We start from the raw sequence: 21,617 nt of genomic DNA, 5'->3' as shown, positions 1-21,617 counted from the left end.
AACTGATGAGAAACATGATAAAAAAATCATGTTTGAGGAGGACGACTCTGACAGCTGTGCTTTTCCAAATCAGATCTCAGGATATATGATCTATTTTTTTTTCAAATTTATCAATTTAATTATTTTAACAGTTTCAGAAAGTTATAAAAAATAAATGCAACTTTATAGTTAATTATCAGTAGTGCTGTAAGAAGAAAAGTATATGCCATGGAGATGCTTAGAAAATCCCAAGTTGCAGATTTTGTTATGAGAGGGAGGGGTCATGAGTTTTGATCTCAAGCTTCAGCAAAGTAAATAAAGCCAAAGTCAATTTCCAGGGGTTTGTATGTCTGTTTGTTTGCTTGGTGGCTTTTTGTTTTTTTCCCCCAGATCCAAGAACTGCCAAGTCACACCCCTGCACAAGACTTTGCCTCCTAACAAGCACTCGGACAGTTCCTCACGCTGAGTAGCTGAGATGGAGATGCTGGGAGTCACGACTCCTGTTTTTATTATTTTTGTCATTTGCCTGGTTTTCCTTTGGGTGTGGAAAGAAGGTCGTAAATGGGGACGGCTACCACCGGGCCCCACTCCCCTGCCCATCATTGGGAATCTGATGCAGCTAAACCTGAAGGACATCCCTGCATCTCTCAGCAAGGTAAGGGGGTTTCATTCTGGGGCTGGCCATCTTCACCTTCTGGCTCTGCACCTGAGACCAGTGCAGGCTGGCTCTCCTCCCTCAATCTTCCTTTTTTAAAAAAATATATTTTATTGGTTTTATACAGAGAGGAAGGGAGAGGGATAGAGAGCTAGAGACATCAATGAGAGAGAAACAACGATCAGCTGCCTCCTGCACACCCCACCGGGGATGTGCCTGCAACCTTCAGTCTGCAGGCCGACGCTCTGTCAACTGAGCCAAACCGGGTAGGGCTTCAGTCTTTCTTTCTTTGACTCACCACTGAGGCACTTTGGAATGTCTACTTCGTATTATAAGACATATCCTCTTTCTTTCTGGACTGGACACTTGCAAGCAGGGAGTGAGGTATGTTGACCAGAAATATAGGTTGGATTTCAGTGCATAAGAACATTCTGCAATCAGAAATTAATATTATAAAAAAAAAAAGAAATTAATATAAAGGCTTCCAATCCCTTCAGCATATAACACCAAAAGGCAAGCCCAGCAAATGTAAGAATGTGTCAAGTGTCCTATATGATTATTGTTGTTGCGTCTGTTTTACACTAAATGATCTAGAGGAGGTGTCGTGTTCCTCACTCCCCTCCCCAGCATCTTGCTCTGATACAGCCCAGCTCTGCTACCCTGACTGACATTCATTCCTTGGCATTTATGAGAAAAGATACTATCACCAGCAGTTTATCTTGCAAGAATATATTCTCCAGAACAGCCTAATGTCTATCAATGTCTATCAATGGATAAATAAAGGAAATGTGGGATATCTGTCATCTATCATCTATCACCTGTTCTGTCTCACACACATGGAATATTATTTAGCCTTAAAGCAGCGGTTCTCAACCTGTGGGTCGTGACCCCTTTGTCGGTCGAATGACCCTTTCACAGGGGTTGCCTAAGACCATCCTGCATATCAGATATTTATATTATGATTCACAACAGTAGCAACATTACAGTTATGAAGTAGCAATGAAAATAATTTTATGGTTGGGTCACAATATGAGGAACTGTATTTAAAGGGCCAGAAGGTTGAGAACCACTGCCTTAAAAGAAGGAAATCCTGCTATTTACAACATGGATGAACCTAGAAGACATGATCCTAAGTAATATATCAGACACAGAAAGACAAATACGGCGTGATCTCACTTACATGTGGGATCCAAAATACTCAAACTTATAGAAGTAGAGAGCAGAATGGTGTTTAAAAACTCTACCCCAATTGTTGGCTGTTTTATTTTTTTTATTGTTTAAAGTATTACAAATAGTAGTACATATGTCTCCTTCCGCCCCCTCATTGACCTCCCCCTGGCCTCCCCCACCCCTGGCATATGCCCTAACCCCCCTCCCCCCCACCCTTGTCTGTTTCCATTGGTTATGCTTATATGCATGCATACAAGTCCTTTGGTTGGTCTCTTACCCCCACCCCCACCCCACCCCACCCCTGCAAACCTCCCCTGCCTTCCCAGTGAAGTTTGATGCTCTCTTTTTCTTCTTGGAACAATGCTATCAGAAATATATAGGCTTCTTCCTTTTTCATATCTGCTTACTGAGCTTCCCGCGAGCTCATGTTCTGGCTGCTTCCTACTCATCTTTAGTTGAACCTTAAATCTTACCTCCTCATAGATTCCTAACCTCTCTGTTTTGTTAAGTTTTCCCATTATCATCCAACATAGTGCACTCTATCCCTTTCATAGAATTATGCTCAATTTGTATTGCAAATATCATTTGCTGCCTGTCACTTTCACTAGACTCTAAATTCAGTGGGGGCTCCTGGGCTGTACAGAGTGTCTGACACAGTACAGGTGCTTAGTAAATATTTGCTTAATGGTTGCATACTATAAATGAAGGAAAGGGTGAACCCATGACTATAACCTGGGTTAAATTTCTAAAATGAAATGGATGGGGCAAAGTCTAAGTTATATATAAATTATTACTTAATTTCTACCCAAGTCTACAGTGGAGAGATTTTGCAATAGTGTTTATGTACCTGCTTGAATCTTTTTCCAGTTAGCCAAAGAGTACGGCCCTGTTTACACGTTGTATGTTGGATCCAAGCCCACTGTGGTCTTGCATGGATACGAGGCGGTGAAGGAAGCTCTGATCGATCATGGTGATGAATTCCTTGGCAGAGGACCTATTCCAATTATTTCAGATTTCCAAAAAGGACATGGTATGTATAAATCAAAATGTGGGTTCATTTTCTTTAGCAAAAAATGACTAACAGTAAGTGTCTGATCTGCACCAAGCAACTGATTAGATGCTACAATACTGCAATGTAATTCTGAGTTAGTGCAGACTCCATAGGTTAAGGGCGTTTTCCCCAACAACACTGAGCTCACTTCGGAGGCTAGCCATAAGTTCAGGGATTCCCAGGTCATCCATACTTCTGACCAACTGGTGAAAAATTCCGGGGTTCCCATGACCTCCGCCGGTTTAATAATTGGTAAAATAATTCACAGAACTCAGGAAGGTGCTAGCTTGTAATTACAGTTTTATCATATGAAGGATGCAAATGAAGAGACACTGAGGGCACGGTTTGAGAGGGTCCCAAATGCAGAGCTTCTGTTTCTGTGTCCTCTCGCTAGAAATGAGAATGTTACCCATTGATGTGTTCGGCAGCCAGGAGCTCACCTGGGCTTTGGTGTTCAGAGCTATTCCATGGCCATGATGGACTGAGCCATTGATTACAATCTCTAGTTCCTTCCACTCCCTGAAAGTTGAGGGATCAGTTGATATCCTTCGGTTCAAAACCCCAACCTTCTAAATCCATAGTTGGTCTTTTTGGCATAGCCAGCTCCATCTTTGTTTTTATTTTTATTGTGTAATACTTGATATATGTAAAGAAATATGTGTACTATATACCTCAAAAACCACTTAAAATTATAAAATTGCAAGTCCCAGAGAAATGTAAACTGAATTCCATTAAACAACAAAATTCAACTGAGGAAAGTTGAAGCTCTAATTGGTTTTATGAAGCTGTTCATGTATTGGACAACACCCCACATATATGAGGAGGACCTCTGAGAGGTTGTACAAAATGGAAGGCTTTAATAGATGGGTGTGGGAGGGGAGTTAATAGCAAAAGGAAAGAAATAATTATTTGTAGGCCAGGTCGTCTACTGTTTTTTGGAGAAAGGGAATGGCAGGAGTTTTATCATGCAGATTACCTTGCTGGAATAAATCAGGAAATTCTGTGCTGATTGGTTAAAAATTCCTCTCCTGGGAGAGGCTGAAACTGCAATCAGGTTATTAAGTTTTGGTTTGGTGACTGGCTTAGCAAAAGTGACTCCATTTCGGCCTGTATTTCTTTTATTAACAATTCCCTCCTTTTGACCAAACTTCAGTCCGAGAGATAAAGGCAAATTGTCAGTCATTAGTGCCACTCTCCACGCCTGCTCTGTAGTTATGGAAGCTTTTATTGAACCTCTGTGTGATAGGCACAGGTCACGATGTTTTTGTTTAACCCGTGTGATACTCATAGGTCACATCTTCGGATTCGTAGTCCTTAAATAGGTGTTGGTGTGTGTTTTGATGTTCCAGTCTTAGGTCATTTGCTTAGATCAGTTAGCAGCTGCCAATGGGCATTGACTTTTGAGAGGATACAACATGCTGATGAAACTGATGGTGCATCAGGAGAAATATGAAATTCAGACTAAGTAACAGGTTTTGTACAGAGGAAGAAATTAGAACGCATTGGTATGGAACATATGGGGTTCCTTTGCTCCTTTCTTCGTCTCTTTTGGATGAGGCTAACATTCATTGTAGTAAATTCACAGAAGATTAAGATCCTAAATCCCATATTGCTTTGCTTTGCTTATCCTCTCAGAGAAAATCACAGCGAGAACTACACCACACGTTGGAGGCGTATGAAGTATAAAAACAGACACCCAGGAAAGGAGTGTGTGAGAATACGTGCCACTTTTGACCATTTTTAAGAAAACCAGACAGAGGGCTCTTCCCACGTTTGGGAATGTTTTCCCCTGGCCAAGGATTCCCCTGCCCCGTCCCATCGTCTCAGCCCCCTGTTGGCCAGAGCATGGGTTTTCTTTTCTTTGTGACAAATAAATATTTCACCCAAACCCCGAATAGGTTGTGCTTTTCAATTGCCATTTGCTGAATCCCTGCCAAGGGGCCCTGGGAAGAGATCAGCTTTGAGGAAAACCCCGCTCCTTGCTCTCCCTAGGAATCCTTTTCAGCAATGGAGAGACGTGGAAGCAGATGCGGCGCTTCTCCCTCATGACCCTGAGGAACTTCGGGATGGGGAAGAGGAGCATCGAGGAGAGGGTCCAGGAGGAAGCCCAGTTCCTGGTGGAGGAGCTCAGAAAGACAGAGGGTGAATCCCACTGATCAGCCCTCTGGGGGCAAGGGGGCTTCCTGCACCCCCCCACCCACACCCCTCACCCCACCCCCGGCAAAGCTCCTTCTTTCAGAATCACTCCGAGGCCCACAACCTGCTCTATTCACAGGGAGCTGGCTGGGAAAAGGGGTGGGAGAAAGTGACACAGAGCTTTCAGGTAGGACTCTCACGCCCTTTAGTCTGGACTCATTTCCCACCCTCAGCACTTACTGGACACGGAAATTTGGACAAGTTTCTTAACTTTTCTAAGGTGCACTTTCCACATCTGAAAAACGGAGCTAAAAAAGTCAAACCTCCAAATGAGAGTTCAATAAGGTAGTTTGTGAGACAATTACACAGTATCCAACGTGTACATGCTCTATAATGTCAGTTGTTGCTCTTATGACTATGAAAGTACTGTATTCCTATAATAACATAATCGATATTATTAGTAGCATAGTGTAATATTATCTAGTGTCAGCATTATTAGAAGGTGTTTACATCCTAATCTGGGGAAGTTTAGAGGAAATCCATCCTACGTATAAGTCTGAGCAGGAAGAAGGTGCTGTTCTTGATGAAAATCCTAAATGTTAAGAGTTGTTCGTTTCTCATGTCAGCTCAGCCCTTTGACCCTACTTTGATCCTTTCACTTGCTCCCTGCAATGTGATCTGCTCCACCCTCTTCAACGAGCGTTTCCAGTACGACGATGAGAAGTTACTTTACCTGATGCGTTTGTTAAATGAAAATTTTAAGAAATTAAGCTCTCCATGGAACCAGGTAAGGCGGAGGCTGCATCTGTAGGGTGGTTGATCTCATTGGGCCAGGCTGAGTAAAGGGCTATGACCTCACCTATTCCAGGAACAAGGGTTGATGTCAGCATTCACTGTCACCTTCCCTCCACGTATGTCAAGTGAATGAATGCAATGGCAGTTATCCCAGCACCATTGGGGGGTTGCCCTCTGCTTGCCTCTATGGCTTTACTCACACAAAAGAGGACGGATAAAACATTCTCAGTTGCCTGGGTTTCTTTTCATTCTCTCCTGTATGACTCAGGGGTTGGCCCAAGCCTGGACGAGCAAGGAGACGGGCAGGGCCGCTCTCCTGTATGTTGTGATTGTCCTCCCTTCTCTTCTGCTTGGAAGTTGGAGGAAGGGATTGTGTCTGGCCAGACCACAGAGAGGGTTAGGCAGCCCATTCAGGAGCTCTGGTCCCCCTTCACAAACTGAATTTCCAGTGTCTCTCCCCTCCCCTCACTTTCAGATGTACAATCTGTGGCCAAAACTCATAAAGCATCTCCCTGGAGAGCACAGAGCATTTTCCAAAAGGCTCTCAAATGTTAAAAATTTCATTCTGGAAAAAGTGAAGGAGCATCAGGAGTCCCTGGATCAGAATAGCCCTCGAGACTACATCGATTGTTTCCTCAGCAAGATGGAGCAGGTACTGTATGCACCGTCTCTCCCCAGCACCGCATCCTACCCTCCCATGGGAGTGCATGAGAGCACAGTCACACCATGGAGGGAATTCTTGATTGTTATGGCAATGGGGCACACTATTATCAGTAATTATAGAACTTCCTCTCCACGTCTATTTTCCTGTAAGATAACTATCAATAGAAGTGTTTTTGAAGTGTTTCTGCTTTCCTATAAGGTTTGTTTCCCTCTGTTTTAAATTAAGTTAATATTAAATCTATATAATCTTACTGCATAATAGATTTGGCTTATGCTAAGAATTAAATAAAACAATGGAATTCATCCTAGTTACTAAAATAATAAGTAGAACATAAATAAAATATATGTTAACATTTCCATTTTCTCCTTAACGCTCTTCATCAGCAAAGACTTTTAAAAACTAACTGAACTGTCCTGGCTGGTATTGCTCAGTTGGTTGAACATTGTCCCATGCACTGAAGGGTTGCTGGTTGGATTCCTGGTTGGATTCCAGGTTTCAGGCTGGATCCCTGGTCAGGCTCAATGTTTTGCTCTCACGTTGATGTTTCCCTCTCTTTCCCCCTTCCTCTCTCTTTAAAAATCATTAAAAATGTTTAAAACAACAATAACAACAAAAATGAACTGAACTTTCTCTTGTGAGGGAGTTTTAGATACTCAACATTCTTGATTCCAGATAAAGACAGTGAGGACTATAGGTAGGAAACGACAATGTGCCAAAAAATTTGGATTTCCACATGCAGACATAAGTCCATTTTGAAATGAATAGAAGGGACATAGTATAAAGAAACTGAGTGGAAAAAAAATGACTCAGAGTTTTAAAAATAAAGCGAATTTAAAAACAAGTAGGCTAGTACTTTCCTCAAATTTAAAAATCAGTGGTATTAAAAGCCCACCAAAAATAATCAGCAATGAAAATAATTTAAATATATAGGAATATAGAAATTTTATTTTATTATTTTTATTTTTTTAAATTAAATCTTTATTGTTCAGATTATTACATTTGTTCCTCTTTTTTCCCCCCATAACTCCCCTCCACCCAGTTCCCACCCCACCTTCCGCCCTCACTCCCCCTCCACTGTCCTCATCCATGGGTGCACGATTTTTGTCCAGTCTCTTCCCTCATCTCCCAGACCCCTTTCCCCCGAAGAATAGTCAGTCCATTCCCTTTCTATGTCCCTGATTCTATTATAATCACCAGTTCATTCTGTTCATCAGATTATTTATTCACTTGATTCTTAGATTCACTTGTTGATAGATGTGTATTTGTTGTTCATAATTTGTATCTTTACCTTTTTCTTCTCCTTCCTCTTCTTAAAGGATACCTTTCAGCATTTCATATAATACTGGTTTGGTGGTGATGAACTCCTTTAGCATTTTCTTATCTGTGAAGCTCTTTATCTGACCTTCAATTCTGAATGATAGCTTTGCTGGATAAAGTAATCTTGGTTGTAGGTTCTTGGTATTCATCACTTTGAATACTTCTTGCCACTCCCTTCTGGCCTGCAAAGTTTCTGTTGAGAAATCAGCTGACAGTCGTATGGGTACTCCCTTGTAGGTAACTGACTGTCTTTCTCTTGCTGCTTTTAGGATACTCTCTTTGTCTTTTGCTCTTGGCATTTTAATTATGATGTGTCTTGGTGTGGTCCTCTTTGGATTCCTTTTGTTTGGGGTTCTCTGCACTTCCTGGACTTAGAAGTCTATTTCTTTCACCAGGTAGGGTAAGTTTTCTGTCATTATTTCTTCAAATAGGTTTTCAATATCTTGCTCTCTCTCATCTCCTGGCACCCCTATAATTCGGATGTTGGTATGCTTGAAGCTGTCCCAGAGGCTCCTTACACTATCTTTGTATTTTCGGATTCTTTTTTCATTTTGATTTTCCGGTTGGGTGTTTTTTGCTTCTTCGCATTTCAAATCTTTGACTTGATTCTTGCGCTCCTCTGGTCTGCTGTTGGGAGTCTGTATAATATTCTTTATTTCAGTCAGTGTATGCTTAATTTCTAGTTGGTCCTTTATCACAACATTGAGGGTCTCACTAGATTCCTTGAGGATCTCACTACATTTATCGGCAGTATCACCAGTCTTTTCGAGGGTCTTACTAAATTTATCGGTGGCTTCTAGACAGTTCTTTAAAGACCTTAAAAGTGTGGTTTTGAACTTTATATCCAGCAGTTTGCTTTCCTCCATTTCTGTCATTTGTGTCCTGTTGTTTTGTCTCGGCATTTTTTAGCTTTGCTGTGTCGATAGAGTGCCTTTCTGTGCTAAGGGTCCCAATTACCTGAGGTAGACTCTCTTGGTGCACCCCCTTGTGGGCTTTGTGCACAGTCTTGTTGTACTTAAGCCTTGATTGTTGTAGTTATCACTGGGAGGAATTGAACTCCAGGCCAATTGGCTGTGAGAATCAGCTGTGTCTGCAGTGGGAGAACTTCTGTGCTGGAGACACCCCTCTGCAGCAAGACTTGCTTCAATGGGGCTTTGGTGCTCACTGAGTCTGACCCCTGTGTGTGTCCTTTATGGTTCCATGGATCTGCAAACTGGATGGTCCCACTCTGACCTCTGGGTTTCCTGGCTCCTGGATCTCTAGGGAGGTGCTAATCTAGCATTTGCCTGAGGCTATCCAGCAAAAGCCTCCCTGCAGGGCTTGGGCAGGGCAGGTCCCACGGGATCAACAGGTCGGGGCTAGCAGTTATGGGTGCTCTCAGTCTTGCCCTCAGAGGCTCTGCTTCTCAGTGTCCCGGTAATCGCTGCAAGCCTCTTGGAGAGAAAGCTGCCTTCGGGTTCCGACCAATGCCAGACAGTCCCGCTTCTCCCATATGAGTCTGGGTCCCTAGAGACTCACCCAGAACTGGAGCTCAGAGCCTGAGACTCCCTCCTGATTGAAACAGACAACAGTGCCCTCAGCCGCCAGCCCTCTCCGCATGCACCTGCGCACCTTAGTATTTCACTTCCGCACTGTGCCTCCTCTGAGTCTCGGTATGCTTTTCTCTTTCCTTCTAGTTGTGGAATTTCCCCTCAACCAGCCTTCTGGATGATGTCCCTTCCGTCTTTTAGTTGTATTTTTGAAGTGGTTGTGTGAGGCAGCAAACTCCTGTGTTTACCTATGCCGCCATCTTGGTTTCCCCTTAGAAATTTTATTAACTAGTGTAATAGCATTAAACATTCAAATGTTTAGTGCCCATTTTTATGCCAGGTGTGCAGGATACATCCACAAAGACTTAATCCCTATTATTTTTACTAGAATCATTTTAAAATAGGAAGCTCACTCACTATTTTTAAGCCCTGGATCAATTTATTGTCTAAACACTTTGTAGACCCCATGTAAAAAGTTATGAGAGCCCTAGCTGGTTTGGCTCCATGGATAGAGTGTCAGCCTGCGGACTCAAGGGTCCCAGGTTCGATTATGGTCAAGGGCATGTACCTTGGTTGCGGGCACATCCCCAGTAGGGAGTGTGCAGGAGGCTGCTGATCGATGGTTCTCTCTCATTGATGTTTTTAAGTCTCTATCCCTCTTCCTCTCCCTTTCTTTCTGTAAAAAATCAATAAAATATATTTTAAAAATTATGAGTGGAAATGCCCTACAAGTAGTTTTCATATTAGAAATGCCATTATAATGATGAATTGACAATCATCATTATATTGGAGTAGGTGGGGCCAAAAGCATCTAAGTCAGTGTAAGTGAAGGAAACAGACCAGTTATAAATCAGTGCTTTCTCTACATTGTGTTTGCATAGAGTTTATCATCTGGTCTTTTTCATTAAATATAATAAAAGCAGATACCGTTCACTGAGTATTTGTATATTTGAGGCAGAGTTCCAAGAGTTTCCACCCATTCATTAACTCTTTTCATCATTATAATAAGCCTATGGAGCATGTTCTATTTTTTTTTTTATCTCCGTTTCAAAGATTATGAAACTGAGTAGCGATTAAAGTAACTTGCCAAAGGCGCACATCTGTTCATTGACTAACCTGGGATTGAACCTTGGAGTGTTGATCCACAACTGATTTTATTTTTTTTATCCACTGCATGACAGTGCAAAAAAAATGAAGCCAATTACTAGTAAAGGTGTGTGATTATGGAGCTCTGATAAGCCATTGCCTTCTTTTTAATGCCTATAGCCATTAACTCTCCCACCTACAGGAGAAACACAACCCCATGTCTGAATTTGACTTGGAGAACTTGGCAGTCTGTGGATCCAACTTGTTTGTGGCAGGAACAGAGACCACCAGTTCCACCCTGAGATACGGGCTCCTGCTCCTCATGAAACATCCAGAGGTGCAAGGTACAGCAAGCATTTCAGTGATCAGGGCACGAGGCGAGGGTGGGAAGACACTGCTGACCGTGACTTCTTCGCTTTCTCTGGGCCCCTTTCAGGGCACCATGCAAATGGCCATGTATGTGGTTTGCGTTTGTAGATCAGAACTCTATCTAATAATGCTGATAAGGAGGAAGCACCTTTGAGAACTGAAAGGCTGTTGTTTAAACTGGAAGCAGAGGAACTTCGGAATCCTGAGTCTTATGTATGAGGTTCAATGCCAAAGAGTAAGCCCTCGTCAGATGAGGGCCCCGTGAGTCCCGATGCTGGGTGCTCATCCTAGGCCTGTCAATGCCTGGCTGTGCGGCCTCAGACAAGTCATTTAATCTTTCAGGCCTCTCTTTTCCCAACTTGAAGATGGACCAGATTTCCCAAGGGGGATTTTTAGCTGTGATATAACAACAGTCAAAGATGAAATGTTGGTTGGTTGATTGTCTCAAGTGCATTCTCAGAGCACAGGCCTTATAAAGCCAGTGTTTATGCTGCCCAACAAAATGGCATTTACCATCCCAACAAAACTAGAAGGAGACTGGATGAAGGTGACAAAGAAACAGCTCCCGCTAGAATGAGGATCAAACATGTCCCCCTACAGCTGCTTTGCCAGGAATCATGGGCTCAGCCATAATCCCTGCTGCAAAGGTCCTTGCCTCACCCGTACTTGAGAACAAACCAATGAAGGCAGGAAGCTGAGAAGATAGTTAATCCAGCCTTTATGTTTCCTTCAGCAAGTCTCTGGCATTTACAGCAAAATAGAAAAGAGAAATTCCAGCCATAACTGGTTTGGCACAGTGGATAGAGCGTGGGCCTGCGGACTGAAGGGTCCCCAGTTCAATTCCGGTCAAGGGCACATACCTTGGTTGCGAGCACAGAGTGTGCAGGAGGCAGCTGATCGATGTTTCTGTCTCATCAATGTTTCTAACTCTCTATCCCTCTCCCCTCCTCTCTGTAAAAAATCAATAAAATATATATATATATATTTTTTTTTAGAGAAATTTCATCAGGAGCAGAGCAATGGGCTGTTTAGCAAAAGGTCTTTGACATTGGGAACCTTTTCTAGGCCATGTTCTGCTGCACATGGCAAGCATTTCAGGTAATTCCCAGGTACCCAGGGAACACATCTCTTGAGTGGCATTCATGATTCCTGTCTCTGCAGCCAAAGTTCATGAAGAAATTGACAGTGTGATTGGATACAACCAGAGGCCCTCCTTGAAGGACAAGATGAAGATGCCTTACACAGAGGCTGTGCTGAATGAGATACAAAGATACATCACCCTTGTTCCATCTAATGTACCACATGCCGTGACCAAGGACACGAAATTCAGACAATATGTCATCCCCAAGGTTAGATGTGTCTGGGAAAGCGGACTGGGACAGGAGGGCGGTGCGGTCCCTCAGTGGGGCCGTGAGAGGCTCTCCGTTCTATTGCAGGACGAGAGCAGTCAGAGTCAGATGCCGTGGTTGGAAACCTGTCACTGCACGCAGTGCACCCTCAGGTCACTCTGCAGCTCTGCAGCCGGCCTCTGCCTTCCTAGAATGGGGGGGCTGACCTGGGGCTCCCAGGCCCCTCCTGCTCTCAGATAGGATGTAGTTGGGAGCAGTGATTTCCATTAACGAGAATCTCACGGGAACTGCAATCTGATTTTTCAGGTTAGATTTTAAAAGGGGGGAAGTGGAAAATGTGTCTGTAGCTCTAAGGTAATTAAGCCAGTGTCAATCTTCTTTAACCCAAATGTTCTCCTCCCAGAACTTTATGTATTGGCCATTGGAGATGTTGCTGCTCCTGACAGTTAACATTTGTAGGGCACTTAGCATTTACCAAAACTTACGTGCTCCCTAGGGATATAGTCAGTCTCCTGTAGTGATTAGGGGCTTAGGTTTTACATTTAAATAGTTCCAGAGCATAGAAGAGGAAGAAAAAGTGCCAACCTGATCAAAATATTGCAAAACAGAAAAAAAATACTACAAAGCAGCCACCGAACTTACTTAAAACTATCAATGCAAACGTGTATTAGTACATTAAGTCTAGCATCACATTACAAACCCCACATCACCAAGAAATTGAGATCCTTAAGAACACAGGAATGGTCTAACACCAGGAAATCTAGTTTAATAAAATTCGCCATATAAGTAAATAAAATTTAGGAGAAAACTCATATGATTATCTCATTTGTACAGAAAATACTTTTGATAATATTCAATGGCCATTTTAATTAAAAAATTATTTTCAAATTATAATTGACATTTAATATTTTATTAGTTTCAGGACCTACCTGGTACCATACATAGTTAAGACAATTTTATTGACTATATTTCCTATGCTGTACTTTACATCCCTGTGACTATTTATAACTGCCTATTTGTACTTCATTTTTATTTTTTAACCCTTAATAAAGTAGGAATAGACGAACATCTCTTTAGCCAGAAAAAAAGACACGTATTTCCCAATCATGCTTATTGAAAGATTAAAAGCATTCCTAAGTAGTAATAAAGCAAGGGTATCTACCAGTACTAATATTATGCAAGTAGAATTAGAAAAAAATAGTGAGACAAAACATTCCAAACAAAGAAGCAACTTTGTAAATGATATAATTATACCTGGAATTAAAAGAAAATTAGCCAAAGCACAATTGCAAAAACAGAATTATTCAGTGGTTAGGTACAAAGTTATTATTTTAAAAAAATCGATTGCCACCTATATAATATAAAAATGATTTTAAAAATATAATGAAGATATGTTTTCATTAATAAAAACAAGGATAAAATATTTAGGAATAAACTGAACAAAAACATTCAAGATCTATAAAAAGAAAACTGAAATGTTAATGACAGATATAAATTGAATAAATTACAAGATTTATTCTGCATTTGGGTAGAAAAGTAGCAGTTATCCCCAAATCAAAAAATCTATACATTTATGAGATCTCAATGAAAATATCAACCAGATTTTCTTGGAACTAAGCTAGCAGATCCTAAGTTTGATATAGAAAAAAAAAAACCCACATAATCAGGGATAGGTCCTACCAAATGTTAGAATGTAATACAAAGTCACAGTTATTAAAGCAGTGTAATATACCTCCCTGAAAAGACAGATCAAGGAATAAAGTCTAGAAATAAACTTAATTATACATGAAAACGTCATACTTGATGAAGGTGTCTTCCCCTTAGAGCAGCAGTTCTCAACCTGTGGGTCGTGACCCCTTTGGGGGTCGAACGACCCTTTCACAGGGTTCGCCTAAGACCCTCGGAAAACGCATATATAATTACATATTGTTTTGTGATTAATCACTATGCTTTAATTATGTTCAATTTGTAACAATGAAATTGGGGGTCACCACAACATGAGGAACTGTATGAAAGGGTCGCGGCATTAGGAAGGTTGGGAACCACTGCCTTAGAGGGACAATATGGAATATTCAACAGAGGTGAGAAAACTCTTGGGGGAGTTGGAAAATAATAATAACAGATCCCTGCCTCATATCTTACATGAAACTTTATTCTTGGTGGCTCAAATATCCACACATAGAATATTAAACTTTAGAAGTACTAGGAATAAAACTGATGACTTTTTTTTTTAGAATTTCAGAGTTCTAAAAGACTTCTAACATTGACTCCCAACACCAAAAAAGAGGGGAGTAAAAGGGCCCTGTATTTAAAAATTGATAAATTTGGCTATATGCAAATAAGGAAAATCTGCCTGGAAAAATAAAGTGAAAAGATAAATGACAAACTGAGAGAAAATTTTGAATGGTTCATAAGAGGAAAGGACTAATTACTGAAAAATAAAATGAACTCCTACAGTCAGTTTGAACAAACCCAAAAACCAACAGATGCAGAACGTGAAAAACGAAATTAAAATTTGAGTAAAAATAATTACAAATGGTTTTTTAATGTGTAAAAATATACTCACACAATGAAATATAATAAAAATTATAATTCTAAAGAAATTTTTTTTTTACTTATAATATGTTGGCAGGGTGTAAAAAAGCATATAATTTTGTTAATGCTATAAATTGGTGTAACCTCTATAGAAGACAATGTGGTAATATCTATTAAAATTCAAAACACACATACAACTTGAAGAGTATTCCCACTACTAGGAATTTATCCTTTGTGTACTTTCTATAAAATAAGAATATTTATTGCAGCAATATTTGTGATACTTGAAGATTGGGAAACCCCCAAATGTTCATTTACAAAGGACTTTAAAACTTCCTTTATTTCTGGGGGAAACCAAGATGGCGGCATAGGTAAACACCGGAGACTGCTGCCTTGCACAACCACTTCAAAAATACAACTAGAAGACGGAACGGACATCACCCAGAACCACAGGAAGGCTGGCTGAGTGGAAATTCCACAGCTAGAAGGAAAGAGAAAAGCATACCGAGACTCAGAGGAGGCGCAGTGCGGAAGTGAAATACTAAGGTGCGCAGGTGCGTGCGGAGCGGGCTGGCGGCTGAGGGCACTGTTGTCTGTTTCAATCAGGAGGGAGTCTCAGGCTCTGAGCTCCAGTTCCGGGCGAGTCTCTGGGGACCCAGACTCAAACGGGAGAAGCGGGACTGTCTGGCATTGGTTGGAACCCGAGGGCAGCTTTTTCTTCGAGGTTTGCAGTGGTTGCTGGGACACTGAGATGCAGAGCCTCTGGGGATGGGACTGAGAGCAGCCATAACTGCTCCCTCGGCCCAACCTGCTGTTCCCCTGGGACCCGCCCCACCCAAGCCCTGCACAGAGGCATTTTTGGGATAGCCTCAGGCAGAGGCTAGATTAGCGCCACCCTAGAGATCCATGACATGAGTTCTCCCATTGCAGACACAGCTGATTCTCACAGCCAGTTGGCCAGGAGGTCTAATCCCTCCCAGTGTTACCTACAACAATCAAGGCTTAGCTACAACAAGACTGCGCACAAAACCACAAGGGGGTGCACCAAGAGTGTCTACCTCAGGTAATTGGGACACTTAGCACAGAAAGCCACTCTATCGACACAGCGAAGCATAAAAAATGCCGAGACAAAGAAACAAGACACAAATGACAGAACTGGAGGGAAGCAGGCTGCTGGATATAGAATTCAAAATCACACTTTTGAGGTCTTTCAAGAGTCTACTAGAGACTGCTGATAAACTTAATGAGCTGTACAAGAAATCTAATGAGACCCTTGATGTTGTGATAAAGGACCAACTAGAAATTAAGCATACACTGACTGAAATAAAGAATATTATACAGACTCCCAACAGCAGACCAGAGGAGCGCAAGAATCAAGTCAAAGATTTGAAATGCGAAGAAGCAAAAAACACCCAACCGGAAAATCAAAATGAAAAAAGAATCCGAAAATACAAAGATAGTGTAAGGAGCCTCTGGGACAGCTTCAAGCATACCAACATCCGAATTATAGGGGTGCCAGGAGATGAGAGAGAGCAAGATATTGAAAACCTATTTGAAGAAATAATGACAGAAAACTTACCCTACCTGGTGAAAGAAATAGACTTCCAAGTCCAGGAAGTGCAGAGAACCCCAAACAAAAGGAATCCAAAGAGGACCACACCAAGACACATCATAATTAAAATGCCAAGAGCAAAAGACAAAGAGAGTATCCTAAAAGCAGCAAGAGAAAGACAGTCAGTTACCTACAAGGGAGTACCCATACGACTGTCAGCTGATTTCTCAACAGAAACTTTGCAGGCCAGAAGGGAGTGGCAAGAAGTATTCAAAGTGATGAATACCAAGAACCTACAACCAAGATTACTTTATCCAGCAAAGCTATCATTCAGAATTGAAGGTCAGATAAAGAGCTTCACAGATAAGAAAATGCTAAAGGAGTTCATCACCACCAAACCAGTATTATATGAAATGCTGAAAGGTATCCTTTAAGAAGAGGAAGGAGAAGAAAAAGGTAAAGATACAAATTATGAACAACAAATACACATCTATCAACAAGTGAATCTAAGAATCAAGTGAATAAATAATCTGATGAACAGAATGAACTGGTGATTATAATAGAATCAGGGACATAGAAAGGGAATGGACTGACTATTCTTCGGGGGAAAGGGTTCTGGGAGATGAGGGAAGAGACTGGACAAAAATCGTGCACCTATGGATGAGGACAGTGGAGGGGGAGTGAGGGCGGAGGGTGGGGTGGGAACTGGGTCGAGGGGAGTTATGGGGGGAGAAAAGAGGAACAAATGTAATAATCTGAACAATAAAGATTTAATTAAAAAAAACTTCCTTTATTTCTATAAAGTGGAATACTAAGCAAGCTGCAGCACACTATTGGATACTACTTTTGTGTGAAAATAGTGGAGGATATATGTATATAAGTGTCCTTTCTTTAAATCCATAAGATATCTCCCAAAGATGGATCATAAAATGCTAATAGTAATTACACCAAGAAGAAAACCAGGGGACTTGAGTATAAGAAGAGAGACTTATTTTTACTTTATACCCTTTTGTACATATTTTGGGGTATTTTATTCCATGTGCATGTATTGCCTCTCCAATAATTCTAAAATTACATTTAAGGACGGTGGGAAACTGTTTATTGCCTTCACTATCTGATAAGCATAGACAGAGAACTCTCCAAAACCCCCCAAAGATTGGGTGCCTTTGAAGCCCTAGCAAAGCTCCGAGCTAGGCGCCACCTCTGTTTGTCCAGACAGTGGTAGCTGAAACTATTCCCCCATTTATTATTATGTAAATCCTTGCTGATGGGCTAGTCTGCTTGTTACTAGGGGGTCACCTGCCTAAGGGCTATGCTATGGGTGCATCCCAGATCAATAAAAGATTGGAGAAGCCTGAGCACAGAGGAAGTCCTTTGGGACTTGCAGCCTGGTCCCCCAATATTGCAAAATTATCTCGTGTCTTTTTCTCTCATTTGCTGTGCGGATCCTCTTTCAGATACCGAACCCTACTCCACACAGAACGTGGAGGGAGTCTCACTCGACAAAGGACATAGAAAATAAAGTGAAAATGGAAAAAAGGCAGCTTTCACTTAATAGGTGCTTTATGATCAGGTAGAACTTGGGCAGATTCTAAGTATGCCACTTGCTAACAGTGTAACCTTAAGTAAGCTGTTTTCCTCTCTGAATCTCAATGTCCTCACTTATAAATTAGAACAAGAAGAGAGCCTGCTGGATACAGTTGCAGTGAGAATTAAATACACTTTATAAACAGCTAAGCACAGTGGTAGCTTTTAATATTGTTTTGTCACTTAAGCCTCACAGAAATCTGTAAATTAGGAGGAAAGCCTGTGTTTTTGTTACCTCATCCCAATTTTCAAATGAGGGAAGTGGAGTCTGATTCAGTAGGTTCAAGTTTGCGTATCTCACTTTCTTCCATTCACACCTGAATTCAGAAAGGAACAAATTGTAGAAAAGTAGACTCTTCCGATTTGAGGCAGCAATTCCAGTAAAGGTCATGTCTAGACAATGTGGGTGGCAAACCCCCGCTTATCAACAATAACTGGTTACCTCACATTGATCATGACACCACTCTTCCCAAAGAGAATTATCTCGTTACTCAATAAGTATTGTATGATAATAGCATGTATAAAATAGCCATAACTCAAGACAGTCACTCCCCAGGCAAGCTTAAGAGTGCTCAGTCCTATTCCATCCACTAATTAGGAGTGTCAGCCTTGTTAATGGATCAAGGATAGGCACGATAAAGTACAACCCCTCTCTCTTTTCTGGTTCCAGGGCACCACAGTATTGCCATTATTGTCTTCAGTCTTGTTTGACTGCAAGGAGTTCCCCAATCCAGAGACGTTTGACCCAGGCCACTTTTTGGATAAAAATGGCAGCCTCAGGAAAACAGATTACTTCATACCCTTTTCCCTTGGTAAATACAAGTAAATCCATCCACACCATACACCTGCACGTTTTGGACAACTTTTTAGCTTCACTGAGATTTTGGCATAACTAAGTAATCCCTGGATGATAGCGAAGTTGATCATGTGAAACTGTTACAGTTTCTGATGTAACTGTATGGAGCCACTTCAGTCTGTGCACCAGTAGGATTAGAGAAGTCACCCAGGGACTGTTTTGTTGTTGGGTAACTGAGTATAATGCCAGTTTTTAAAGAAACCGAAGTCAAGCCAATTCAAATGCCACATGTTACCAGATGACAGAGGGACCTGCTTTTGCAGACTCTTATCTGTTGATTTCCCCTTTGTAATATTGACTTTTCCAAAACAAATGTACAAGTTTTTTCTTCTTTTAAAATTACTAATGATTATTAACTTTCTGATTCTTAGAGCCAGAGGCCATCAAAGAGACTTGGCGACTTCGTATTTTTTTCTTCCCCTCTGAAACCTGAGCCCCACATACCCTTGCCTCTTTGCAAGAGCTGGTTGGCTTCCGGTTACTATTTCCCATAAGGTTATAAAGACAACTTAGGATTGGTCAGCACACTTTCTTCTTCTTTATCTTATTCAGTCATTTGCTAAGTATTTAACAAATAACAGTTAAGATGCTTTGTTTCTAATTACAGTGATAATATGTATTCAACGTAAAAGATGGAAAATGCAGAAAAGCAAAAAAAAAGAGAAAAATAAAAATTATTTGCCATTTTACTCTACAGAGATAACCACTGTTGTCTAAGTATACATAATAGATGTATATTTAAAAATAAAATGTGGTTCATTCTGTACAATCTTTCATCATTTATTTTCACTCAGTTTGTTGTGATAAAAGACAGACTGTGGTGTTAAATAATCTTCCACATTAACATATTTGGGTTTCATTGTGTGAAATGCAGTAGAATTTATTCCATTAGTTCGTTATAGATGGATATACAGTTTTCATCTGACTCATCAATATCATAAATAACAATGCAAGTGACATCCTAATAGATGCATCTCTCTTTCCTATGGCTAAATACCCAGAAGGAGAACAACCCATTAAAGAGCAAACATTTCTTGAGAGAGTTTTGATATATACTGACAAATAATTGGCTTCTGGCAGTTGATAAAATCCCCTTTTCTGATCAGTGTTTTCCATGGCTCTTGGGGGCATATTGTATTGGTTGTCTTAGTTGGCACATTGTATCTGAATATGAGCTATTTATTGTATTTGCATTTGGAGCGAACTAATGGGGATGTCTCCTCCTTCCAGGGAAACGGGCCTGTGTTGGCGAGGGCCTGGCCCGCGTGGAGCTGTTCCTCTTCCTCACCACCATCCTGCAAAACTTCTCCCTCAAGCCCCTGGTGGAGCCCAGGGAACTAGAGATCAAGCCCCTTGTTACTGGGCTTCTCAACGTTCCCCCGCCTTTTAAGCTGCGCCTTCTTCCTAGATGAAAGAACTTTCCTCTTGTAACAATTTGGTTCAAAGTAATTGCTTTTCCTCTTACTCCCCAATAGTCTTTCTCTTCATTTTAAATACTGTGTAGGACAGAAACACTACTCACTAAAAGCTTGATGGACATTTGTTTAAATCTGCAAATCTCTTGACAAAAAGAAGCTGGGTCCTGGAAACGCCAAGGGCACAAACACTGTATTCATACCCTGTACAGTTCTTTATAAACCACGCTGTGCAGAACCAAGACCAGGCCCACACAAGGCTTTTGTCGGGGATAATTAGCAATTTAGTAGAGCCTTCACTCTTTCTGTGGCTTTGCACATATGCCGATTTTCTGCTGTTTTTCAAAACAGGGAGGTTACTATAATGTGTGTGACTTCTATTTCCAATTGAAAGCATTGTAGTATTTGTACCACATTCACAAAATAAATCCTTACTTCCACAATAGATTTTCTTTGTATGTTTGACTTTATTTCAGGTCTCAAGCATTTCTTTCCATGAGTTATGGCCCTCTACACTTAGGATAAGATAAATACGTAGATGAAATTAAACAATAACCTATCACAAATCTCTCCCTACACCACCCTCATCTATTTGCAACTATTGATGTGCATGGGGCTCCAAGAGGCTTCTTTTGTTTTTTTGGAAATATTTATATTGATTTCAGAGAGGAAGGGAGAGGGAGAGAGAGATAGAAACATCAATGACAAGAGAGAATCATTGATTGGCTGCCTCCTGCACGCCCCCTACTGGGGATCTAGCTTGCAGCCAAGACCTGTGCCCTGACTAGCAATCAAACTGTGATCTCTTGGTTCATAGGTTGCACTTAACCACTGAACCTCACTGGCCAGGCTCAAAGAGCCTTCTTGCATAAGATGTCAAACTTTGCACAGCCACATCCTATTCAGAAAGAGGTGAGAGGTGGATTTGGGGGTTGAAAAGCAAGAGGAGCTGCAAGGGAAGACTGAGCGTTCCCAAGAGAACAGTGACCCAGAAAACAGCTGCAACTACCCCAGCAGTGGCCCAGATGTGAGCAGCAGCTGGCACAAAAGGATGGTTCAAAAACCAGCTGGCAGCCCCACCTCCAGGGATCCTGGGGGAAAGGGAGCTTTAAAAGTAGAGCTGAGCTTCTGGGTAAATACCCCAATGAACTGAAAGCAGGGACTTGACCTGACATTTGACACCCATGTTCCTATGAGCATAATTCACAAGAGCCGAATGGTAGAAACAACCCAAATATCCATTGACAGATGAATGGGTAACAAAATGTGACTATACATATATGTACAATGGAATATTATTCAGCCTCAACAGGGAAGGATATATATTCTATAAACGGTGGAAGAAACCAGATAGAAAAGACCACATATATATCGTATGATTCCTTTATATGAAATATTCAGAATAGGGAAATCCACAGAGACAGAAAGTGGATTAATGGTTGCTTAGGGCTAGAAAGTGATTACAAATGAGCACAGGATTTTCTTGGGGGTGATGAAAGTATTCTAAAATTAAGCTGTCGTGAGGATTGCACAACTCTGCATATTCTAAAAACTACGGAACTGTATCCTTAA

At 41.2% G+C, this 21,617-nt stretch overlaps 1 protein-coding gene across 1 annotated transcript; it reads left to right on the top strand.

The window, feature by feature from the left end:
- Positions 1-454: 454 nt before the first annotated feature.
- LOC308528990 (cytochrome P450 2C44-like) lies at positions 455-20,042 on the top strand (the record flags this gene model as incomplete). Its single annotated transcript, XM_081104951.1, has 9 exons — positions 455-634; positions 2,672-2,834; positions 4,848-4,997; positions 5,618-5,778; positions 6,262-6,438; positions 10,585-10,726; positions 11,913-12,100; positions 18,445-18,586; positions 19,861-20,042. The coding sequence occupies 9 exons, from the start codon at positions 455-457 to the stop codon at positions 20,040-20,042; spliced, it is 1,485 nt and encodes a 494-aa protein (XP_080961077.1).
- Between the last annotated feature and the right edge of the window lie 1,575 nt (positions 20,043-21,617).

The sequence above is a fragment of the Myotis nattereri genome (assembly GCF_964212035.1).
Source record: "Myotis nattereri genome assembly, chromosome: 13".
Taxonomy (NCBI): domain Eukaryota; kingdom Metazoa; phylum Chordata; class Mammalia; order Chiroptera; family Vespertilionidae; genus Myotis; species Myotis nattereri.
This window is presented reverse-complemented; position numbering and strand designations above follow the sequence as displayed.